The 26,942-nt window shown below is 44.7% G+C and overlaps 1 protein-coding gene across 1 annotated transcript; it reads left to right on the top strand.

Moving 5' to 3' along the window:
- The first annotated feature begins 203 nt into the window (after positions 1–203).
- On the top strand, positions 204–26,942 carry LOC121288375 (somatostatin receptor type 5-like). The gene is made up of 3 exons (XM_041206928.1): positions 204–288; positions 2,629–2,783; positions 25,782–26,942. Exons 1-3 carry the CDS (start codon positions 204–206, stop codon positions 26,940–26,942), a joined length of 1,401 nt encoding a protein of 466 aa, XP_041062862.1.

Here is a 26,942-nt window from a genome sequence, read left to right as displayed (position 1 = left end):
CGATAGAAGTTATGTGATGGGGGAAGCACTGATTATACTTGTATAACCTGAGAGAATTGCACCAGCTAGAAGAGCCATTCAGCAGATTAGAATTTCAGAGAAAGAAAATATATTTACAGGTATGCAAGGAGTATACAGCCACTCTCAAACTAAGTGTCTCTGCACTGGTGGAGTGTGTAGGTGAGCGCTGTAACTGGTCTGCAATGTTGGTGTCTGCAGATTCCTCTTCCAAAGTCGAGAACCTGTCTCATGGACCCCCTTGGCTGCTTCACAAATGTGCCAGTGAAAGTAAGGAGTGATAATTATTGCATGGCAGGGGACTGTGAAACAGGACACATCACTCACAGCATGGTTATCTGATGGATGTTGCACTGCTGGATCCTCACTTAGTTGAGCACCACTGACCTCACCGTCAGCACAGGGATGGTCCAGATCCTTGCCAGCCAGCTGGATGGCTCTGTTTTCAAAGTCTGTGTTGACCTTGATGTCGGACATTCCTCTGCTGGTCTGTGACCTCACCCTGTTGTTGTGGGCCAGTTTGTCCTGCATGAATACAGATGGAGAGAGTGTAAGCAGGATGCCTGCCAGGCCAGGTGAGAAAGGTGCCTGGCCTGTGTGGGTAGAGGACTTCACGACAGGTTCCACTGCATCCAGTAGGCGCTTAAAGGTGGCATTGCTAAATCTTGAGGCAGCACGTTTCCTCCCATTGGCAGCCATGACTTTTCAGCAGCTTCTGATCCCTTAAAGAGTGTTAACTCTGTGCAGGGGCGCCTGTTAAATATGGCGCCTGGATTATTGAAGGCCTGAGATGATGGTGGGCCACCAGTGATCCAACGTGAGACCCGCGCCTCTGCAGTTTTTCAACAAAAGTGCCACATGATACAGTGGAAAAAGCCGCTATTGCCATTGGTGGGTCAAACACCGCTTTCCCCGCCCAATATCAGCCTTTGGCGATTTTTGAGGTGGTTCCACCCTATGTCTTTGCTCTGACATCGCCAGTTGGCTTGGACATGATGGGGTAGCTAGGGGTGGTGGGTGGGTGCTAGAACAATATGTTTTAAGGTGCGGGGAGGTGATGGAGGGATAAGTTTGAGGATACTGAGGATTGTGAAGGGTTGCAAAAACAAATTGGCCAAACTGCAGAATGAGTAGAGGTGGACATGGAACCTGTAGCTGAGATGTGGAGCTTCCCTGCTTGTCCAGGTGGCTCTTTTTTTAATCTGGCCGGACCTGCTGAACTGTCACCTGATTCTGGGGTCCTCCAATGGAAACCCACCCGTGCTACACATTGGAATGTGCTTCACGTGCTCGCTGCAGTCCCTTTAAATTTTCATATGACTTGGGTGGCCACTGGCTCCCAACCCAAAAGTGAAAGTTCTGCTGTCAGGAACGTAGCTCCACTGATTAAATTCCACCTTTTGTGTAGGTTCGGGCAAAGGTAGCGAGACATGTGATATCTGGATTTGTAATGGGCACTAGATGTAATTTGTAATGGAGGGGCAATTGAGTTGGATTGCCACTCCACCCGCAAGTTCATACTTTAAAACCCAAGCGATCCTATCTTGCCTGGCTTTCTGACTCAGGCCGGGCAGGGTCTGGGTAGAGCAGCACATCCCCGGGGCCAAGTGCGAGGCCTACAGGGTCACGGGGAAGTGAGCCATACCCCCTTTTTATGGCACTAGCTGCTGTAATACAGGTAGGTTTAAAGGTCCAGCCAGGTTTAAATGTCCTTGACAAGGCAGGGAGAAGGTAAGTGACGTGGGTAAGTGAGTAGGATTGGCAGGGAGTGGGTGGTTCAGCTCGGGCCCTGGTTGTGGGGGGTTGGGGGGGCATTGAATCGGGGGGGGGGGGGGAGGGGTGGGAGGGTGTGTGCTCGTGTGCTGGGGGTGGTTCCGGGTCTTGGGTGAGGATGGTGGGGGTCAGTGTCAGGCCGGGCCTTGTGGGGGGGTGCTAGTGTCAGGTCAGGTCAAGACTTGGCAGGGGGGTGGATGGTGCTACAGGGTCGGGTCTTGGAGGGGGTATGAGGTCAGGTTGGGACAGGCCTTGTGGGTGGGGTGTCAGATCTGTCCCTGTGTGAGGTGGGGGTTACAGGTCAGGCGTTGATTGTGGGGAGTTGGGTATTGCGGCAGAGCACTGTGTGTGGGAAGGGTGAGTGTGGGGTTGGGCTGGGCCTTGGGAGAGGTGTGTCTGGTTGCGCCTTGGGAGGGGCGTGTTGGGTCGGGTCTGGTTGGGCCTTGGATGGGGGGTTGAGGCTGAGAGTTAGGCCTGGTGGCGTAGTGGGATAGTGGGGAGCTCGGCAGTCAGGCCTGGTGGGAGGGGGGGTCCCCATGGAGGGGTGGGGAAGAGTCCCAGTTGGGGGGGGGAACTCACGTAGTGCAGTAGTGGGGGGGGTAGTCAGGTGTGGTTGGGGGAGTCTTGTGAGGGAGGGGGTAGTTGCGGGATGTGAGGGGAGTCCCGTGGGGTTTCAGGGGGTGTGGGGGTAATCCCATCGGTGGGGGCGGGGGTTACCCAGAAGTTAGAAGTGGTTTTAAAGTTTCTAACTTTTTCTGGATAGCTATTGATGTAACCCATTTGGAACTATCCGAAGTTTGCGTTTTAAATTGTATTTTTGGATGGTTCCCTGTGCAGGGCAATTACCCAGCGGGAATCTGCGCTTCCCAGGCAACTACCATGTAATCCCTTGCCTGGGAACTTCTGGTGGCGAGGGGGGGGTCGGTTCCCCAGCGCATCCCTGGGGTATCCCCCAAATAAGAAGCCCTCGAACTCGGAAGTTACGGCCTTATGTATTAAAGAGAATTGGTCCGAACTCTTTTCTCTTCTGCCACTGCAATTGATTCCTTATGCCTACAAACTCTGGGAAAAGAGAAGAGGATTGGGATTAAGCGGGTAGCTCTTTCAAAGAGCAGGCAGAGACTGAGTGACCTCCTTCTGTACAGCATCATTCTCTGACTCATTACTGTTTTGAACCACTGAGCAAAGTTCACGCTAAAGGTACAAAAATAGAAAGTGCTGGAAAACTCAGCAGGCCTGACAGCTTCTGTGGAGAGGGAAACAGAGTTAATGTTTCGAGTCCGTATGACCCTTCTTCATACAGACTCGAAGCGTTAACTCTGTGTTTTTCTTCACAGATGTTCTCAAGCCTGCTGAGTTTTTCCAGCACTTTCTGTTTTTGTTTCGGATTTCCAGCATCCGCGATATTTTGCTTTCATCATGTTACAGGTATTGTTTTTGTGACACTGCAAAGTCAGCCTGATTCCCAAAGCGACAGACTCCCAACAGATTGCTTCAGGGCTGCAAGTAAAATCCTCCTCACTCTGGGTAAAATCTTTTTAACAGTTTTTTCATCATCAAGAAGGCAGCTCACCACCACCTTCTCAAGGGGAATTAGGGATGCGCAATAAATGCTGGCTCGGCCAGTGATGGCCACATCCCCTGAATGAATTTTAAAAAGCTGCAGCATGATACTGCACCCTAATGTTGTTTCTTCATTCACATGGATTGAATAAGTGAAGCCAGTCCAACCTGACAGCCAATGTGTAGAAGATTTCTACCAGCTGTCGTATTGGATTGCAAACCTGTCTGAGCAGGTTTCTTTAAATTTGATCTTGGGATGTGCGTGTTACTGGCTAGGCCAGCATTTACCACCCATCCCTAATTGTCCTTGGGAAGGTGGTGGTGAGCTGCCTTCTTGAACTACTGCAGTCCCTGTGCTGTAGGTACACCCACAATGCTGTTAGGGAGGGAGTTCCAGGATTTTAACCCAGCGACAGTGAAGGAACGGCAATATATTTCCAAGTCAGGATGGTGAGTGACTTGGAGGGGAACTTCCAGGTGATGGTGTTCCCATCTATCTGCTGCCCTTGTCCTTCTAGATGGTAATGGTCATGGGTTTGGAGGGTGCTGCCTAAGGAACTTTGGTGAATTCCTGCTGTGCATCTTGTATATGGTACACACTGTGTGTCAATGGTGGAGGGAGTGAATGTTTGTGGATGTGGTGCCCATCAAGTGGGCTGCTTTGTCCTGGACAGTGTCAAGCTTCTTGAGTGCCGCATGATTCCTAGTCTCTGACCTGCTCTTATGGCTACAGTATTTATATGGCTAGTCCAGTTCAGTTTCTGGTCAATGGTAACCCCCAGGATGTTGATAGTGGGGGTTTTAGTGATGGTAATGCCATTGCACGTCAAGGGGCGATGGTTAGATTCTATCTTGTTGGAAATTGTGGTCATTTCCTGGCACTGGCGTAGTGCAAATATTACGTCCTCTTGTCAGCCCAAGCTTGGATGTTGTCCAGGTCTTGATGCATTTGGATGTAGACCGTTTCTGTATCTGAGGAGTTGTGAAGGAAGACTCGGCTTTTAATTTATCACAGAATACCTCTTTAGGATGGCTGAACTTCCAGGGAAACATTTTGAATTACACCCTAATGATCCCTCACCATATATAGACTAGACCCCAATTTTAACTGGGGGAGAATATTGGGAATGGGGATTGGCAAATGTATTGGAGCAAATGGAGGCCAGAGCTGGAAGTTTTAAAGTGCAAGTTGATAGGTTTTGTTAGGCTAGGGTTGTGGAACCAAGGTGGGTAGATGGAGCTAAGGTACATGATCTAATTAAATAGTATGATAGGTTTGAGGGAATGAATGGCCCACCCTTGTTCTTATCTTCTTTCTGGACAACAGCAACAACAATTTGCACTTATATAGCAAAACACCCCCAAGGTACTAATGAAAAGCGATATCAGTAAAATATTTTTGACGCTGAGTTGCAGAAGGAGATATCAGGGCAGATAACTAAAAGCTTGGTCAAAGAGGTAGGTTTTAAGGAACAGCTTTTAAGAAGAAATAAAGGCAGAGAGGCTTACAGAGGGCATTCCAGGGATTAGAACATTAACAGCTAAAAGAATGGCCGCTAATAATGGAGCAATTAAATTCAGAAATGTGCAAAATGTCAGAATTGTGGAGCGCAGTGACCCCCGAGGCTTGTAGGAGATTACAGAGATTGGGAGAGTGAGGCTAGGGGGGATTTGAAAAAAGACGGGATTGTCCATTGAAAATATGCCCCACCACATGTTAAGGCCGGGATTTTCCGGCCCCATCATGGTGGGACCTGCCACGAGAAATCCGATGGCCCAGCCAAAAGTCCATTGACTTTCAACAGGACTGAACGAACCTGGTGGTGGGCGGGGTTGAAAAATCCCACCCAAAAAGTTGAATTTTAAAATGGAGGCATTGTCAGGCTGGGAGCCAGTGTAGGTCAACAAGCAAGGGGTGATAGGTGAACAAGACTTGGATTGTGTTAAGATATTTGTAGCAGAGTTTTGGATGAGCACAAGTTATGAAGGTTGGAACATGGGAGACCAGTCAGGAGAGATTTGCAATAGTCAAGTCTAAAGGTAACAGAGGAATTGACCAGGATTTCAGCTGTCGATGAGCTGGGGCAAGATTGGCGTTAGGAAATGTTATGGAGATGCAAGTCGGCAGTCTTGATGATGGAGCATTACATGGTTGATAGCGCATCTCAAGGTCAAACATAATACTAAGGTTGTGAATAGTCTGGCTCAGTTTCAGCCAATTGTCAGGGATGAAAATGATGACCAAGGGAATAGAGTTTAGGTCTTCCTGTTTCAATTGAAAATGACTAAGGAAAGAGTTTTATTCCTAGGCATAATCTTCTGGTTATACAACTTTAATTTTCACCCCTGGTCCTTAATAAAAGATACGACACTAAATTTACAACATTTTAATGGTTTTGACATATTTGATGAAAATATCAAAAGTAAATGACAAAGGAATGTATTGTAAAGCCAGCCCTAAAGCTATAAGCAGTTCAATCTAGAGAGAAACAATCACTGAATAATGGTGGTTGTGAACAGTATCAGCACTATCTTCTCAGGTTTACCCTCAGCCAAAGTATCATTGGATACAGGAACATGCACTTATCAAAGGATGTTTTGCAAATCAATTTTTGAGAATACAATAGTAAAGATAGAAGAAATAATTAGCATTTATACTGCACCTTTCACAGCCTCAGCATTTCCCAAAGTATTTTAAAGCCGATGAAGTACTTTTGAAGTGTACTGATTGTTGTAACTTAGGGAACAGCAGTTAATTTGCACAATCCATAGATATGGTGGTAATGACATAATGGACCATATAATCTGTTTTTTTGATGATGGTCCAGGGATAAATATTGGTTAGGACTCCAGGGAATCTTTGACATGCTCACCTGAAAGATGCACCTCCAATAACATGATATTGTACTGGGAATGTCAGCCTAGATTTGTGCTCAAACCTTAGTAGTGGGATTGAATCCATGACCCTCTGACTCAGAGGTGAGAGTGCTCTTGACAGATTGATATTGCCTAGCAATTGTCCAATACAACCCAGCATATTATGAGCAGTACACGTGTTGCTGGAAAGTGGGGCACTGGGAGGTGTGGGTGTGTCATAGGGAGAGGCTGGAGTACTGTGGACCAAAGCCAGAGGAGCAGCGGATGTGTGGTATGTCATAGGGTTAGAGAAGATTACAGGGATAAGGGAGCAAGGCTGCACAGGGACATGAAGATGAAGACTGTCATTTTGGAGTTGCAGTTTTGGAGGAAAGTAAAGCAAAGGGAAGAGCAAATACAGACAGAAACCATACAATAAGGCACTTGGACAAGCCATGGTTACAGAATCACAGAATTATTACAGTGCAGCAAGAGGCCACTTGGCCCATTGGGTCTGCACCGGTTCTCTGAGCATTTTAACTTAGTGCCAACCTCCTGTCTTTTCCCTATAACCCTGCACATTGTTTCTATTTAAATACTCATCTAATGCTCTCTTGAATGCTTCAGTTGAACGTGCCTCCACCACACTCTCAGGCAATGCCTTCCAAACCCTAACTACTTGCTGTGTGAAAAAGTTTTTTCTCACCTCGCATTTGCTTCTTTTGCAAAACACTTTAAAACTGTTCTTTTGAAGGGTCATGAGGACTCAAAATGTCAACTCTTTTCTTCTCCGCCGATGCTGCCAGACCTGCTGAGTTTTGCCAGGTAATTCTGTTTTTGTTTTGGATTTCCAGCATCTGCAGTTTTTTTCTTTTTAAAACTGTGCCCTCTGGTTCTTGATCTGCTTACTTATCTTCTCCCTATCTACTCTGTTCAGGCCCCTCATGATTTTGAAAACTTCTATCAAGTCTCTTAGCCTTCTCCTCTCCAAGAAAAACAGTCCCAATTTCTCCGAACTTTCATCATAACTGAAGTGTCTCATCCCTGAATTCTTGTAAACCTCTTCTGAACTCTCTCCAATGTGTTCACATTCTTCCTATAGTGTGGCATCCAGAACTTTACACAGTACTCCAGCTGAGGTCTGACCAGTATCTTATATAAGTTCATCATAACCTAATTGACCCTACTCCTCAGTAAACAGATCCAGTGGATGCTAAAGGAACATTATGGAGGGTTTTATGATAATGACTGGAGAAGATGAGAAGAATGACATCGGTATATTGAGTGCTGCACCCTGTCCAATGTTGACACATAACAATTGGAGCAACATAATTAACCACTACAACATTAGCAAGTAAAGTGCTGATAATCAACCAGGCATTGGCCCAGATCTTACAGTCCATAACATAATAACCTTAAAGTGTGTAATCAATCCTCAGTTCAAATAGACAATCCATCCTATTGCTGTGCAGAAATGGCTTTCATATTTGCCTACCTAACAATAATGTGCATTTATATAGTGCCTTTAATGTAACAAAATGTCCCAAAGTGCTTAGCAATAGTGTTATTAGTAAAAACATTTTTGACACTGACCAAGGTTTTAGTCATCTGCCCTAATACTTTATGTGGCTCAAAGAGGTAGATTTTAAACAGCAGCTTAAAAGGAGGGAAAAGAGGCAGATTTGCAGAGAAGTTTAGGAAGGCAATTTCAGAGTTTCAGCCCATAGCAGCTGGAGACACAGCCTCCAATCTTGGAGCCATTAAATCAGGGATACGCAAAAGGCTAGAATTGGAGGAGCTTGGAGAGTTGTGGAGCTGTTGGAAATTACAGGGCTGGGGGAAGGCAAGACCATGGCAGAATTTATAAACAAGGTTAAAAATTTAAAAATTAAGGCATGTTAGACCTGGAGCAGAAACTTATGGCAGGTGGTAGATGGGAGGCTGGCCAGGGAAGCATTGGAATAGCCAAGCCCAGAGCTAACAAAATCAAAGGTGACAGTTTCAGCAGCAGATGAGCTGAGGTAAGGTCAGAATTGGATGAAATTACAAACTTTGATGACGGATTGGATACCTGGTGGATAGCTCATTACAAGGTCAAACACAACAGCAAACTGCAAACAGCCTGGCTCAGCTGAGGACAGTGGCAGGGATGAAAATGGTGGTCAGGAAATGGAGTCTGCAGTGGGGACCAAAGCTATTGGCATCAGTCTTCCAATAAATAGCTGAAGGAACATGCTGCTCATCCAATATTGGATGTCGGACAAACAGTGTGACAAATCAGGGACTGTAGAGGGGTCAGGAGAGGTTGTAGTGAGATAGAGCCGAGAATTGTCAGCGTACATGTTGAAACTGATGTGTTTTAGGATGATAATCCCCAAGGAACAGCATGTTGATGAGAGATAGAAAGGTCACTGCACTTCACATGAATTCGCTTATTGTGGAGCACTTTGGGAAGATTCTGAAAGCTGATAAAGTCATGTTATAACTATAAGTATCATTCTTTTATCTGGATGGCATTAACGCCAGCCAGGACAGAAGTTTGCTAGATTGACATCTCATTCACCATGTTAAACCTCCATAAAGGCCACATCAGTGCACTTTAGGTGCCGAGATGTGATGTGGCCATTTGCCAAGGATTCCTCGACAATACCTTCCAAACCTCTGTCCCCCACCACCTGGAAGGACAAAAACAGCAGACACTTGGGACTACCCCCGTCCCGAGGTCCCTCTCCAAGTCACATACCATCCTGAGTTGGACATATATCCCTGTACCTTCATTGTGACTGGGTAAAAAGCTGGAACTCCTTACCTGACAGCGCTGTGGGGTGTGGGAGCACCTTCAACACAAGGAAGGCAGCAATTTAAGAAGATGAATCATCTTCACTAGGGAAACTAGGGATGTGAAAATAATGATGTCCTTGCTAATGCCTACACAACACTCGCTGACCCTTCTGTTGCAGCCTTGTTCCAACATACGCTTACTCCACTCTACCTCGTTGATCTGCACAGATCATAAAGTGATCGCTGGTCGCCAGAGGGAGCTATTGATCGAGTTTGGAGACACACCTCGAACACACGAAACATTTCTGCCGCCCGTTCACTTCTGTCAGTTCCTCGCGGAGGCAGCAGCAATTTACACCAAATAATTCAGCTGGTCTTCCCAACACCCACCCTCCCTCCCCCACCCCCCGGGTTTGCTTGTGGGGGTCTTTATGGAGCGTGGTCTATCATTTCCGCTTTTTCTTATTTTTGCATTTTATTATGAATAAAAATCTCGCTTTTTGAAGCGAAATGTTTCTCGCGCTGAGTTTTTAAATTACACTTTACTGACGTGATGGCGCAGGTTTTAAAAAATGTTACACTTTTAACTCAGCGAGTTGAGCACAAAATGTAACCCACTAATATCAGCCTCCACTAGTGGAATCAAACGTAATAAAGCTCGGTTGCCATATTACAGGAATGAGATTGGAAAATGACATCTCATTTACTGTCAATATATATAGCCAGTGATGTAAATGGGAATCTTAATATGAACGAATAAGTCACAGCTGTGACTACATTTCAAGAACTATTTCATTGGTTTTTAGGCCTGAGCGGTGTTATTTAAATGTAAACTTCCCCCTCCTTTATAAAAATCAGCATTCTGTATCCTCCAGACTTCAAATTTGTGGAATACTGTGGGATAGGAGACAATGAGCGATTGCAATTGGACAAATGAATCTTCCTGAGGTGGAAGGGGCTGCAAGTGTCTTTACCTGTGGTCCTGCCTTGTTACACAGACAGTGAAGTTCATGGTTCATGAGATGCCAATAGTCATCTCCAATTCCCCCGGCCCCTGACCCCCACCCCCCTTTAAGTTTCTGTGTCACTTGGGACAGGAGGACGGGTTTTATTCACGAGGTCAGAGCGGGGAGAAGCAATTGACAGTGCAGGCCGGGGTGAGGGAGAGACATGAAGGGGCCGAGCAGTGAAAAAAAATCCCAGGAAAGAATAAGACAGACACTAGGTAATGTTCCTCGCCTTGTCTTTTTTCAAAGAAACATGTGTGCCAGCCAAGTTACCCCATCAACCGATTGTATGTGCCCTTTTTAAAAATTCTGTTTTAAATTGGAATTTCAACTGTGTAATATCCCATCCACAAAAAGTGTATTTTTAGTTATTTCAAATCTCTCCGTTGGCAAAGAAGGCCCTAATTCACGGGTTGACATTCACATTTTAATATATATAATGGCTGATCAATGAATCAGGTTGTATTCGTAGAGTTTAGAGTATCTGCTCCATGCGGACTGTTGCTGACCCTCGATGACTCATACTCACTTTCACCAATCTACTGATTGGATGGTTTGTTTTGGGGAGGGGAGTCAATGCTGATCTCAGACTCCCCCCTCCCTCCCCAACAGCAAAACACACAGATCACTGTCTGCACAGAACCACTGCATTTTCCTCTCTCTCTCTTTTACAGTCACTCAGTGCTTCAGTCAGGAGCTGAGATATTCTGCAAGCTCGGTTTGAATAGCTAGGGTATAGACCCAGCAGAGACCCACCAGACCTCCTGCTCCCTGCTCGCCTCGAATCAACCATTGGGGATCCACCTCTCGCACACACGGTGGAAGTCACGCTGTTCTGGAACACCTTGCTGGGACCAGTTTAAAAATCAGAACTCACTGAAGACCCGCTCCTCTTCCCACTTGCTGCGGACCCTTAGTTCTTCGACCTTCAACCCTGACGATTGGATGGCAGAGATGCTAGAAATACCCCAACAGGTAAAACAAAACAGCCCCTCACGCGGAATGATGGGGAAAATATCTTTATTTAAGCTCAAAGAATCAACATTTCTGTCTTGACAATGTTACGTGTGATCAGAAACATAGGGCAGTTGTTGCTGTCACTTAACATGCTGCATTTCCTTAAAAGATTATACATGTCATCCCGTTCCATGCTGGGCTCCCAAACTGATAGATTCTGGTGGGACCCACAGAGAACCAGAGCAATGTTGTAAATCGCCGGACTGTTTGGCGGAGCCCGTTTAATGACTGTCAAAAGGGGAATTTTTAAATCCTTGAAGGGCGAACATTTAAAAGGCTGTGAGGAAAGGGCATGGGAGAGAGTGACTGCTTGGATAGCTCCCTCAAACAGCCAGCACAGACACGATGGGCCGAATGGCCTCCTTCTGTGCTGGATCATTCTATCTCTTGAGCCTAATGATGCTAACGCAGGGAGATTTGTGCTCGAGGTTGCAGAGGCAAGTTTTATTCAGACTGTGGTTTCCGCAGCATCTCTAAGTTTGCTTGTACTGAGAGTCGAGTTCAGCTTTATTTGACCCATCAAATCTCAGAAGGGGGGAAAGATCAAGTTCCAATCTGATTATGTTTTTAAAGTAATTGGAAACAAGTCGGTAAGGAAAGGTAAACAAGGAAAAGCTTTGGAAAGTTAGCTCAGTCAGTGTTACTTCCCCGGGACCGGTCTGTCGTGAGCAGGGATTGTACAACTAAGAGCCACATTAATAAACTCCCTCATGGTTCTGCTGAATAAATTGAAGCACTTTGGTATATGCTTCTCCCGTTTCGGTGATCAGGTAATCCGAGTAGGCAAAGGGTTAATTCCATTTTAGGAAATTACAGGAGCCCAGCTCAATCACTGTAAGAACACAATCTCCCGACTGTTAACAGGATTTGTCAATTTACTTCATTATCGATTATAACAAAGTGGGACTGAAGGCATCCTTAGCGAGTCAGTGGGAACAAATCACCGAAGTTCAGTGCATCAGCGGCTGCAGCCTAATGTTAGGACTGGGATCAGTATGTAAGGCAGACTGGTGTTAGGACTGGGATCAGTAGGGAATGTAGCCCAATGTTAGGACTGGGATCAGTAGGGAAGGCAGACTGGTGTTAGGACTGGGATCAGTAGGGAAAGCCGACTAGTGTTAAGACTGGGATCAGTAGGGAATATATCCTAAAGTTAGGAATGGGATCAGTAGGGAATGTAGCCCAATGTTAGGACTGGGATCAGTAGGGAATGTAGCCCAATGTTAGAACTGGGATCAGTAGGGAAAACAGACTGGTGTTTGGACTGGGATCAGTAGAGAAAGCAGACTGCTGTTTGGACTGGGATCAGTAGCGAACGTAGCCCAATGTTAGGTCTGGGATCAGTAGGGAAGGCAGACTGGTGATAGGACTGGGATCAGTAGGGAATGTAGCCCAACGTTAGGACATGGGATCAGTAGGGAATGTAGCCCAATTTTAGGACTGGGATCAGTAGGGAATGTAGCCCAATGTTAGGACTGGGATCAGTAGGGAATGTATCCCAATGTTAAGACTGGGATCAGTAGGGAAGGCAGACTGGTGTTAGGACTAGGATCAGTAGGGAAGGCAGACTGGTGTTAGGACTGGGATCAGTAGGGAAGGTAGACTGGTGTTAGGACTACGATCAGTAGGGAATGTAGACTGGTGTTATGACTAGGATCAGTAGGGAAGGCAGACTGGTGTTAGGACTGGGATCAGTAGGGAAGGCAGACTGGTGTTAGGACTGGGATCAGTAGGGAAGGCAGACTGGTGTTAGGACTGGGATCAGTAGGGAAGGCAGACTTGTGTTAGGACTGGGATCAGTAGGGAAGGTAGACTGGTGTTAGGACTGGGATCAGTAGGGAAGGCAGACTGGTGTTAGGACTGGGATCAGTAGGGAATGTAGACTGGTGTTATGACTAGGATCAGTAGGGAAGGCAGACTGGTGTTAGGACTGGGATCAGTAGGGAAGGCAGACTGGTGTTAGGACTGGGATCAGTACGGAAGGCAGACTGGTGTTAGGACTGGGATCAGTAGGGAAGGTAGACTGGTGTTAGGACTAGGATCAGTAGGGAAAGCAGACTGGTATTAGGACTGGGATCAGTAGGGAAGGCAGACTGGTGTTAGAACTGGGATCAGTAGGGAAGGCAGACTGGTGTTAGGACTGGGATCAGTAGGGAAGGCAGACTGGTGTTAGGACTGGGATCAGTACGGAAGGCAGACTGGTGTTAGGACTGGGATCAGTAGGGATGGCAGGCTGGTGTTAAGACTGGGATCAGTAGGGAATGTAGCCCAATGTTAGGACTGTGATCAGTATGGAAGGCAGACTGGTATTATGACTAGGATCAGTAGGGAAAGCAGACTGGTGTTAGGACTGGGATCAGTAGCGAACGTAGCCCAATGTTAGGTCTGGGATCAGTAGGGAAGGCAGACTGGTGATAGGACTGGGATCAGTAGGGAATGTAGCCCAACGTTAGGACATGGGATCAGTAGGGAATGTAGCCCAATGTTAAGACTGGGATCAGTAGGGAATGTAGCCCAATGTTAGGACTGGGATCAGTAGGGAATGTAGCCCAATGTTAAGACTGGGATCAGTAGGGAATGTAGCCCAATGTTAGGACTGGGATCAGTAGGGAATTTAGCCCAACGTTAGGACTGGGATCAGTAGGGAATGTAGCCCAATGTTAGGACTGGGATTAGTAGGGAATGTAGCCCAATGTTAGGACTGGGATCAGTAGGGAACGCAGACTGGTGTTAGGACTGGGATCAGTAGGGAAAGCAGACTGGTGTTAGGACTGGGATCAGTAGGGAATATAGCCCAATGTTAGGACTGAGATCAGTAGGGAACGTTGCCTAATGTTAGGACTGGGATTAGTAGGGAAAGCAGACTAGTGTTGAGACTGGGATCAGTAGGGAATATAGCCCAATGTTAGGACTGAGATCAGTAGGGAATGTAGCCCAATTTTAGGACTGGGATCAGTAGGGAATGTAGCCCAATGTTAGGACTGGGATCAGTAGGGAAGGCAGACTGGTGTTAGGACTAGGATCAGTAGGGAATATAGCCCAATGTTAGGACTGAGATCAGTAGGGAACGTTGCCTAATGTTAGGACTGGGATTAGTAGGGAAAGCAGACTAGTGTTGAGACTGGGATCAGTAGGGAATATAGCCCAATGTTAGGACTGAGATCAGTAGGGAATGTAGCCCAATTTTAGGACTGGGATCAGTAGGGAATGTAGCCCAATGTTAAGACTGGGATCATTAGGGAATGTAGCCCAATGTTAGGACTGGGATCAGTAGGGAAGGCAGACTGGTGTTAGGACTGGGATCAGTAGGGAAGGTAGACTGGTGTTAGGACTACGATCAGTAGGGAATGTAGACTGGTGTTAGGACTACGATCAGTAGGGAATGTAGACTGGTGTTATGACTGGGATCAGTAGGGAAGGTAGACTGGTGTTAGGACTGGGATCAGTAGGGATGGCAAGCTGGTGTTAGGACTGGGATCAGTAGGGAATGTAGCCCAATGTTAGGACTGGGATCAGTAGGGAAGGCAGACTTGTATTATGACTAGGATCAGTAGGGAAAGCAGACTGGTGTTAGGACTGGGATCAGTAGGGAAAGCAGACTGGTGTTAGGACTGGGATCAGTAGGGAATGTAGACTGGTGTTAGGACTGGGATCAGTAGGGAATGCAGACTGGTATTATGACTAGGATCAGTAGGGAAAGCAGACTGGTGTTAGGACTGGGATTAGTAGGGAATGTAGACTGGTGTTAGGACTGGGATCAGTAGGGAATGTAGACTGGTGTTAGGACTGGGATCAGTAGGGAATGCAGACTGGTATTATGACTAGGATCAGTAGGGAAAGCAGACTGGTGTTAGGACTGGGATCAGTAGGGAATGTAGACTGGTGTTAGGACTGGGATCAGTAGGGAATGTAGACTGGTGTTAGGACTGGGATCAGTAGGGAAGGCAGACTGGTGTTAGGACTGGGATCAGTAGGGAAGGCAGACTGGTGTTAGGACTGGGATCAGTAGGGAAGGCGGACTTGTGTTAGGACTGGGATCAGTAGGGAAGGCGGACTGGTGTTAAAACTGGGATCAGTAGGGAAAGCAGACTAGTGTTAAGACTGGGATCAGTAGGGAATATATCTTAAAGTTAGGAATGGGATCAGTAGGGAATGTAGCCCAATGTTAGGACTGGGATCAGTAGGGAATGTAGCCCAATGTTAGAACTGGGATCAGTACGGAACGTATCCCAATGTTTGGACTGGGATGAGTAGGGAATGTAGCCCAATGTTAGAACTGGGATCAGTCGGGAAAACAGACTGGTGTTAGGACTGGGATCAGTAGAGAAAGCAGACTGGTGTTTGGACTGGGATCAGTAGCGAACGTAGCCCAATGTTAGGTCTGGGATCAGTAGGGAAGGCAGACTGGTGATAGGACTGGGATCAGTAGGGAATGTAGCCCAACGTTAGGACATGGGATCAGTAGGGAATGTAGCCCAATGTTAAGACTGGGATCAGTAGGGAATGTAGCCCAATGTTAGGACTGGGATCAGTAGGGAATGTAGCCCAATGTTAAGACTGGGATCAGTAGGGAATGTAGCCCAATGTTAGGACTGGGATCAGTAGGGAATTTAGCCCAAAGTTAGGACTGGGATCAGTAGGGAATGTAGCCCAATGTTAGGACTGGGATTAGTAGGGAATGTAGCCCAATGTTAGGACTGGGATTAGTAGGGAATGTAGCCCAATGTTAGGACTGGGATCAGTAGGGAACGCAGACTGGTGTTAGGACTGGGATCAGTAGGGAAAGCAGACTGGTGTTAGGACTGGGATCACTAGGGAAAGCAGACTAGTGTTAAGACTGGTATCAGTAGGAAATATAGCCTAATGTTAGGACTGAGATCAGTAGGGAACGTTGCCTAATGTTAGGACTGGGATTAGTAGGGAAAGCAGACTAGTGTTGAGACTGGGATCATTAGGGAATATAGCCCAATGTTAGGACTGAGATCAGTAGGGAATGTAGCCCAATTTTAGGACTGGGATCAGTAGGGAATGTATCCCAATGTTAGGACTGGGATCAGTAGGGAATGTAGCCCAATGTTAGGACTGGGATCAGTAGGGAAGGCAGATTGGTGTTAGGACTAGGATCAGTAGGGAAGGCAGACTGGTGTTAGGACTGGGATCAGTACGGAAGGCAGACTGGTGTTAGGATTGGGATCAGTAGGGAATGTAGCCCAATGTTAGGACTGGGATCAGTAGGGAATGTAGCCCAATGTTAGGACTGGGATCAGTAGGGAAAGCAGACTGCTGTTAGGACTGGGATCAGTACGGAAGGCAGACTGGTGTTAGGACTGGGATCAGTAGGGAAGGCAGACTGGTGTTAGGACTGGGATCAGTACGGAAGGCAGACTGGTGTTAGGACTGGGATCAGTAGGGAAGGCAGACTGGTGTTAGGACTGGGATCAGGACGGAAGGCAGACTGGTGTTAGGATTGGGATCAGTGGGGAATGTAGCCCAATGTTAGGATTGGGATCAGTAGAGAATGTAGCCCAATGTTAGGAATGAGATCAGTAGGGAATGTAGCCCAATTTTAGGACTGGGATCAGTAGGGAATGTAGCCCAATGTTAGGACTGGGATCAGTAGGGAAACCAGACTGGTGTTTGGACTGGGATCAGTAGGGAATATAACCCAATTTTACGACTGGGATCAGTAGGGAATGTAGCCCAATGTTAGGACTGAGATCAGTAGGGAATGTATCCCAATTTTAGGACTGGGATCGGTAGGGAGTCTAGCCCAATTTTACAACTTGGATCAGTAGGGAAAGCAGACTGGTGTTTGGACTGGAATCAGTAGAGAAAGCAGACTGGTGTTTGGACTGGGATCAGTAGGGAAAGCAGACTGGTGTTTGGACTGGGATCAGTAGGGAATATTATCCAATTTTACAACTGGGATCAGTAGGGAAAGCAGACTAGTGTTAAGACTGGGATCAGTAGGGAATATATCCTAAAGTTAGGAATGGGATCAGTAGGGAATGTAGCCCAATGTTAGGACTGGGATCAGTAGGGAATGTAGCCCAATGTTAGGACTGGGATCAGTAGGGAATGTAGCCCAATGTTAGAACTGGGATCAGTAGGGAAAACAGACTGGTGTTAGGACTGGGATCAGTAGAGAAAGCAGACTGGTGTTTGGACTGGGATCAGTAGTGAACGTAGCCCAGTGTTAGGTCTGGGATCAGTAGGGAAGGCAGACTGGTGATAGGACTGGGATCAGTAGGGAATGTAGCCCAATGTTAAGACTGGGATCAGTAGGGAATGTAGCCCAATGTTAGGACTGGGATCAGTAGGGAATTTAGCCCAACGTTAGGACTGGGATCAGTAGGGAATGTAGCCCAATGTTAGGACTGGGATCAGTAGGGAACGCAGACTGGTATTGTGACTGGGATCAGTATGGAAGGTAGACTGGTGTTAGGACTGGGATCAGTAGGGAAAGCAGACTGGTGTTAGGTCTGGGATCAGTAGGGAATGTAGACTGGTGTTAGGACTGGGATCAGTAGGGAAAGCAGACTGGTGTTAGGACTGGGATCAGTAGGGAAAGCAGACTAGTGTTAAGACTGGTATCAGTAGGGAATATAGCCCAATGTTAGGACTGAGATCAGTAGGGAACGTTGCCTAATGTTAGGACTGGGATTAGTAGGGAAAGCAGACTAGTGTTGAGACTGGGATCAGTAGGGAATATAGCCCAATGTTAGGACTGAGATCAGTAGGGAATGTAGCCCAATTTTAGGACTGGGATCAGTAGGGAATGTAGCCCAATGTTAGGACTGGGATCAGTAGGGAATGTAGCCCAATTTTAGGACTGGGATCAGTAGAGAATGTAGCCCAATTTTACGACTGGGATCAGTAGGGAAAGCAGACTAGTGTTAAGACTGGGATCAGTAGGGAATATAACCCAATTTTAGGACTGGGATCAGCAGGGAATGTAGCCCAATTTTAGGACTGAGATCAGTAGGGAATGTATCCCAATTTTAGGACTGGGATCAGTAGGGAATGTATCCCAATTTTAGGACTGGGATCAGTAGGGAATGTATCCCAATTTTAGGACTGGGATCAGTAGGGAAAGCAGACTGGTGTTTGGACTGGGATCAGTAGGGAATATAACCCAATTTCACGACTGGGATCAGTAGGGAACGTAGCCCAATGTTCGAACTGGGATCATTAGGGAAAAAAGACTGGTGTTAGGACTGGGATCAGTAGGGAATACATGGCAGTGTTGGGAATTGTGTTACTCAGTGCACCTCTTTTTTTCATCTCAGATCAACTAAAGAAAGAAGTATATTGCACTCAATGTCTTTCCTGACCTCAGGACGTCCCAAAGTGTTTTAAATCCAATTAAGTAAATTCAAAGTGTACTCATTGTTCTTCAGTTGTAAAATACAGCTGCCATTGTACAATCTCATAAAAAGCAAAGTGATAAATGACCAGATAATTTGTTTTAGTGATGTTGCTTAAAGGATAAGTGTTGACTCAGACATTAGAGGGAACCGCCCAATACAAGAGGTATTGTATAGTGCTGTGGAATCTTTGACATCCAGTTGAAAGGACCGATAGCGGACCCCAGTTGAATGTTTTATCCCAGAAATGCACCCCTGATGATGCAGTATTCCCTCATAACTGCACTGTAACAGCCTGGATTTATATCCAACTGATCAAAGATACAGGAGCACAGAAACATGAGGTGTCCATGTACCCCCTATAGGATGACCTCCCAGAGTTGGTCATTCAGGTCCTCAAGTCTTTCCTGCTATTCATTTAGATCTAGGCTGACCTGTATTAGAACTCCATTTGCCTGCCTTTGTTCCAAATCCCTTAATACTCTTCTTGCCTGACAAAAATATATCAATCTTGGCTTGGAAATTTTCAGTTGACCCTACCCTCAATAGATTTTTTGGGGGAGACAGTTTCAGATTTTGTGTGAAGAAATGCTTCCTGGCATCACTCCTGGATGTCCTAACTCTTAAGATTGTGCCCCCTTGTTGTGGGCTCCACTATCGGAGGAAATAGTTTCTCTCCCTTTCAAACATTCATCATAAACCCATGATTTAGACCATCCCTTATTCTTCTATGCTTAAAGGAATACAAACATGTCCATGCAATAAAAACAGAAAGTGTTGGAAATACACAGCAGGTCAGGAAGTATCGGTAGAAAGAGAAACAGAGCTAACGTTTCAGGTTGATGACCTTTCATCAGAAATGGGGTTGCATTGATCTAGTTTAGCCCCAGAAAACAGGAAATGGCCATACAGTTTTATCTCTTTTTTGAAAGATGCCAGCTCTCACAGTGCAATACTGCATCAGAACTCCACTGAAGTGTCAGCCTGGATTATCTACTTAAATCTCCAGAGTGGGGTTTGAACCCACAACTTTGCAACTCAGGCAAGAGAGCTACCAATTGGGCCATGGCTGATGCCAAGAGTTGAGTAATTGTTGATTTCAGGAATATGATACAGCTAATGAGAAATGGACATAAAATTATGGTTGGTGTCGATGTTATGGGACATCTTTGTGCGCTACACACAGGCACATTGAGAATTTTGTTAAAAGTGCTGAACACAATGACACTAGGCAGCAGAGAAAGGATAATTTCCTCTCATCAGCTTGGGTTTGATTTGAGAATGGATCCAGAGGTGAAAGTATCTGAGCACTTGTCCAAGTGTAAAATCCACTCATGAATTTTTACATCAACCCCTGGTACGTGAGAAAATGATTAGACATTCATCCCTGTCATGCTTTTATTAAAATGAAAAATGAAATAAGGGAGAGAAACAAATGGTTTGATAGATGTAAAGCTTTTGTAATACTGATTTTTGAAGATTTAATGCTCTTATTCACTATTTATCACATTTGTATAGGACTGCATGTACACCATGGAGCATCTCACACTGGTTTTATAGTCACTATGCCTTCTAGTAACAATGGATCATTTTATCTTTAGGCAATAGTTTAAAATGGGCCACATTAATGCAGCCACATCTTCTTATTTTCATGAACAATATCAAAATTATCCCCAGTTTGCTTAATGTTGTTTAATTTCTTTGCATGCATAATCAGTGACTGCCATTCTTTCTACTTAGCTGATGGTTGGACTGAAAATTGGGAGTTACCTTTACATGTGCTGTTCTTCCTGGTCTGATGGGTTAGCATGAGGTGGAGCAATATTAAAGGCAGTCTGCCTGTTAGAAATGGGAATTCATTCATATTGCTTTTGTTTCCTCTCCATGGACACCAGCAGCCTTTTGGTAACACAAGTGTCTATCCTTAGACAGTGAGTGTTGATCGGCTAGTGTGCAATCGCAGCCAAGTCCAATCCTAATGTACAAATGTGCAATTCTCAAAGGAATCACTGTCCATCAGGAGCAGGATCCCTGATTAATTTTGCCCTCCTCAATACTTAGGCCAATGGTAGTATCTTAATATTATTGCCTTGCAAAGAAAGAGTTTGCATGTATATCCAACTTAGGACACCTCAAAACACTTTACAGCCAATGAAGTTCTTTTAAAGTTGTTATGACCAGGTGAGGATGGGCGGAAGGACTCCCCCTCTTTCCTGAGCTCCTCATATGATTGTAACAGTTTTTGAAATGTATAAGGATGAATGTGCCAATTCAGTGTATGTACTTAACTGTTTATGCACTGATTACAAAGAATTCAGTCAGACAGGTTTTCTTGAGTTTAAACAAGTAAGGGGTTAGTTTTTATTGTGCTAAAGACCCACCCAGGTAAAGATATTTAAAATATTAGGAAGGTAAACGCGTGCCCTGACTGTCATAACACACATAATTGTCATAGCTTACACAAGCATGCAAAATTACAAGTTACAAAGTAAAGGAGGATAACTTTTGGTCAAATTAAGATTCAATCAAAAAAGTCAAAGATATAAAGAGTTGTAAGTGGCTGATTAGCCTGGCTATAGCTTTGGTTCTTGGCCACTGAAGTTTAAAGTTGAAGCTGATGTATTTTCCTTCCTTGAATGCTGCTGTGGAGAACAAAGTCTTCTTTAGAATTTCTTTGTCTGTTGCCCACAGTCTTATATAAGCTAATAGGGTCTAAACTTAGTTTAGTTGGAGAGAGCGAAAGAAAAGGCAAGCAGCCTTCGCCCTGCTGCTGGTGTAACTTTCCTCAAAAACAATCAGTGTCTTTGTAATAAAAAGGATTTCAAAAGGTGGCGAGCAGTTTCAGTTGGATGATGATTATCCATTAATACACGATGGAAGTCAATTAACAGCCTGCTCATGGCAATGATGTAGATTCCACCAGATGGCCAAAACCATTGAAGGGCAATAGAAAGTAATAGTTGCTTTTTGCACTTCACCGTGCATAAGCAGTTCCAATAGCTTTTTTTGGTTGCTGGATCAGGCTCAGGGTCAAGAAGTCTGTGATTATTGGTTTTGAGTTCTTGAAGGAATCTTTGACATTAGCAGGTTTCAAATACCCCAAGAGGGTTGTCTCGACCTATCCATTAATAATCCACTTTGGATGCTACAGAGGCTTGACCAGTTTGCAGTTGCAGAATGGTCAGGTGACCTCTGGCAGCCATCTTAAGTCAGTGTCTTTGTTTCAACAGTTGAAACTGCCTTTTATAAAGGTTCCATATGTGAATCCAGCTGATTAAATTAAAAATTAATATTTGAACTCAACACACCTCCATAACAAAGTGTATTGGCGTACTCTAGGAAACACAGCAGTTAATTTGCACACAGCGAGCTCCCAAAAACAGCAATGTGATAATAACCAGGTAACCTGTTTCAGTTATGTTGGCTGAGAGATAGATATTGGTCAGGAGACTAGAGAGAACCCTCCTGCAGTTCTTTGAAGTAATGCCATGGGATTTTTGACATCCACCTGAGAGGGCAGATAAGGCCTTGGTTTAATGTTTCAACTGAAAGATGGAACCTCTGTATTTAATAGCTTCCAAACTTAGCTGCTGACCAATCTCCACATATATAGAGATTTGCAGTGGACACTAAGTCCCCATAAGAACAAACTCAATTTACAAAGCTCCAACCAGCATAAATGCAGGCTGGCAAAGGCAAAACTATCAGGAACCCCCAAGAATGCTGAAAGGTACTGCTAGAGTTTAACCAGCTGAGGCCACACAGCTAACCTTCACAGAGTGCCAATAAACTTCCTCCTGCTTATTCTGTGAGTCTGATAGGTTGTTAAGTGCCAGCTGTTGTTCAGTGCACCTGAGTCAGATGATTGTGAGTTCCTGTCCCACTCCAGGGATGTGAGCACAAAATCTGCCAGAAGTAATGAGGCAATGCAGCACTGTCAGAGATGCTGACTTTTGCATGAGATGTTAAACTGAGGCCCAGGCTGCCCTCTCAGGTGGACATGATAGATCCCATAATGTTATTTCACAGAAGATCAGGGGAGTTCTCCATAGTGTCCTGACTGATACTTACCTCTCAACCAGCAACACTAAAGCAAGAGATCTGGTCATTACCTCATTGCAATTTGTGGGACCTGCTTGTGTGCAAATTGGCCGCTGAATTTCCTATGTTAAAACACTGACTGCATTTCTAAAAGTACTTCATTGGCTGTAAAGCACTTTGGGACATCCTGAAAGGAGCTATACAAATACAAATCTTTTTATTTCTCTTGGTTTTCAGGCTTACTTGGCGTAAATGCGAAAGTTTCAAGCCAACCTTGTCAAGTCTACCCTATCATAGACTCATAGAGGCATTATGGCACAGAAGGAGGCCATTCAGCCCATTGAATCCAGTCAGTTCCATTCCCTGCTCTATCCTTGGAGCCCTGCAAATTTATTTCCCTTAAGTGCCCATCCAATTTCCTTTCAAAATCATTCATTGTCTCTGTTTCCACCACTCAGGTAGGCAGTGTGTTTCAGGTCATTATCAGTTGCTGTGTAAAAAAACTCCCCCCACCACCCCCAACCCCCCACCACCACCACCCCCCCCCCCACCCCCCCCCCCAACACCCCACACACATACACACGCTGCCACACATCTCTTGCCCAAAAACTTAAAATCTGTGTCCCATAGTCCTTGTACTATCAGTTACTGGGGAACAGCTGTTCTCTACCTTAGCTATACTTGTATAATCTTATACACCTCTATCAAATTTCCTCCAAACTTCCTTTGCCCCATTAAGAGCAGCCCATAATAAATAGGAAAGGAAATTAACAAGTACAAAACACAAGGGCACTAAATTGAAATAGGGCAGATTTTAGAAAAATGAGTGACCTCCCTGAATGAAAAAACAGTAAAAACTGGGAAGTAAGATTACTACTCCGAACTGTTTCTTCCATCTGGGCCGGCTAAGGAGAAGTAGAAGGAGAAATTGATATGCAGAATTGTACATCAACAATTGCATACTTTTAAAAATGGGATTGCCAAGATGCAGAATAAATACATACTATTAAAAAATAACTGCTTCAAGTTTCAGAATACCACATTTGTGAAAAGAGGTTAAAACAAACTAGGATTGGTGAAGATGACATGAGGCCTACAGATATAAAATTTAAGAAAGAATACAATAAAACATTGGAAGGTTAAGAAAGGGAAGGGTTAGGTGAGGGAATACAAAGGGGAAGTTTAAAAAGAACAATAAAGCAGGCAGCAGCAAAGAAGAAAACTCAAATCTGGGTGCCATCAAAATGATGAGACATGAAAGCATTTTAATTTCCTTGTCCCTCTTACTTTCCTTCACTGTGGCCAAGAGCTCAAATATCAGGAGACACAATTAAAATTGAGAATTAGGAGCAAGGAGGGAAGTCAGACAGAACATTTTCAGCCATGGGGAATAGAATATCTCTAGGTCCTCTTTCTCCCTCACCTCCCATCGTGACAAAATCTTCTATTCAAACCGGGTAGGCAATTTTCAGCTTTCATTCAAGAGAGGTGAGGCACTTACAAATCTAATTTAACTGGTTGCACGAGTCACTTAACCATACAGAATTAGTATATGTGCTTCCTTTACAGAAATGAACTGTTGACAATCAGTTATAGACTCATAGAATGGCAGAGTACAGAATGACCCATTGGGCTTGTGCTGGCTCTTTGAAAGAGCCCATCTCACGCAGACCTATTCTCACAGCCTTGCAAATCATTTCCCTTCAACTATGTATATATATCCAATTCCATTTTGAACATTATTATTGTATCTGTTTCTATCATCCTGTGAGGTTTGACATTCCGGATCTAAACACTCACTGTACACAAAAGATTCTGCTTAGCTCCCCTTAAACATGTGTTACCAATCCACATGCCTGTGAGAAAAGTCTCCCATTAAACCTTCCCTTCTCTCGGAAGAACCATCCCTGCTTTTCCAGCCTCCCCGATATCATTCCCGTAAATTCTGTCTGCACCCTGTCAAAAGGGTGTGGTTAAAACTGTTTCACTGTTGCATTAGAGACATGACAGCAATGCACAGAAAATTTGCATTCTTATAGCACATAAAGAGCCAAGAGAGAGGAACCAACAGGTGGAATATGAGGGATGGAGTTCAGGTAGTTGGCCTGCTTTCAATTCATTACTTTTGAAGTGGCTCTAAAACCATTAAATCTGGTTCATTTGGTGCTAAGCAGCGACCCATTGTTTTAAATAGGCCGTCGATAATCATACAGATTTGCTACATTTATTGAATTATACATCAAGCTATTTCCTGATTAAAATAATGTTACAAGTAGAAAAACAAATTAATGATCTGATCACTTTACTGCTGCCTTCAGAGATTCTTGGTAATGACTGCTAATTTATTGATAATTAAATCACTGTCGAAATTACTATTCCTCAGTGGGACTTGTTACCCATCAATATTCACTGCTGTCATCTTTAGATCAGCACCATAGGTTTGTTATCTGTGATTTGAGCTTCTCATCAATGCTAAACCTGAACCCATAGTGTACAGGCTCAGATTTGAATGCCACCCACTTTATCACGGCTGATGAGGTTGCCATTGCCAACACGTACAACCTCATAAAATGGAGAGGTGCAGGATCCCACAGAGAAGCCCCATAAACTGTGAGAATGAATAGAATGCAGCTCAGAGTACAGCTAAGAATATAAAGATTTAACTGGCAGTATGGTAAGCATGGAGCCCTCTGTTCCCTGCACAGTGAGTTTAACTGCGTGTGCTTCACAATCAATCACTTGACCGGAGTCTTATTGCTAAGCCACCACCGTTCCCAAACAGTCTCTCCCTCTCTCTCTCTCTCTCTCTGACTAACGTGTCACAAGTCACCTCTCATTTCCTAGGGTTTAGATCACCAGAAACTTAGAACATCTTCTATCATTAAAACAAAAGGCTTTGCATATTTTGAACACCAGGGAGACTTGACATAGATTTGTGGAGCTTTGCCATCCCTGCCTTGCACCCTGAATTAACATCCTGTATGGATTGAATTAAACACACATCAGGTTAACATTTAACAAATGGAAAATTGTTACATAGGTCATTCAATCGGCTGATTAGATCATGACTGTAGCTTAACTCCACCTGCCTTGATCCTGTAACCATTAATAGCTTGCCTAACAAAAATCGATCAATCTGTTTTTAAATTTTCAATTGAATCTCAGCCTCAAGAACTTATAGGGAGTAGAGTCTTAGATTTCCAACACCCTTTGTGTGAAGAATTGCTTCCTGGCATCACCCTTAATGGCTTAGTTTTAAGGTTACACCCCCTTGTGCTGGACTCCCTCCACCAGAGAAAATAATGTAGACAGAGAAAAACAATCACACCTTCAACATTTTCTTCAATTCTTTTCCTAGGGACACATTGGACATGAGTACAGTTTTGTACAGAGTGAGACCTTGAGGACTACACTGCAAGAGATGGAGCCTCTAAAGATATCCACTGTCCCTGTGTGGGAACAAAGCACAGAGAAGATCAATATATCATCATTTAATAATGAATCCAGTAACTGGACCAATGGAAGCCCATTTATGTCTAGTGTAAGCACCATTGTGCTTCCTGTGATTTATTTCATTGTTTGTGCAATAGGACTCAGCGGGAATACTCTGGTCATCTATGTTGTTGTGTGCTATGCCAAGATGAAGACAGTGACCAATATCTATATCCTGAACCTAGCTGTGGCAGATGAACTTTTTATGCTTGGACTGCCGTTTATTGCCGCCCAAAATGCCTTGAGCTATTGGCCGTTTGGATCCTTTATGTGCAGACTGGTTTTGACGGTCGATGGCATCAATCAGTTCACCAGCATCTTCTGCCTGACCGTAATGAGCATTGATCGCTACCTTGCAGTGGTTCACCCTATCAGATCCACCAAATGGCGCAGGCCCCAGATTGCCAAGATGATCAACGCCTCGGTGTGGGTATCATCCATCGTGGTTGTTCTTCCAGTTATCATATATTCAGATGTCGCCGACATGAATACTTGCAACATGAACTGGCCAGAACCCAAGTCAGTTTGGTCTACGGCCTTTATCATATACACAGCAGTCTTGGGCTTCTTTGGCCCACTGTTAATAATATGTCTTTGTTATCTACTCATTATAATCAAAGTCAAGTCTTCTGGTTTACGTGTTGGATCAACCAAACGAAGAAAGTCTGAGAGAAAGGTTACCAGAATGGTGATCATCATTGTAGTTGTATTTGTGATTTGCTGGCTCCCATTTTACATCCTAAATATTATTAATTTAATTTCCACTTTGCCAGAGGAACCTGTTTCTGTGGGAATATATTTCTTTGTGGTGGTCCTCTCCTATGCCAACAGTTGCGCCAACCCTGTGCTCTATGGGTTCCTGTCAGACAACTTCAAAAAAAGTTTCCGGAAAGTTCTGTGCTCGTGCAAATCCAACGGCGTCGAGGATGCAACTGAACAGAAGCAAGAAAAGAGTCGATTTCCAGATACATGCATGACACAGAGATTGGCTGAACCTAATGGCTCCATGCAAACTAGTCAGATTTAA

This window comes from Carcharodon carcharias, chromosome 15 (assembly GCF_017639515.1).
Source record: "Carcharodon carcharias isolate sCarCar2 chromosome 15, sCarCar2.pri, whole genome shotgun sequence".
NCBI lineage: Eukaryota > Metazoa > Chordata > Chondrichthyes > Lamniformes > Lamnidae > Carcharodon > Carcharodon carcharias.
The sequence above is the reverse complement of the archived record's forward strand: the minus strand, read 5'-3'. Positions and strand labels throughout refer to the sequence as shown.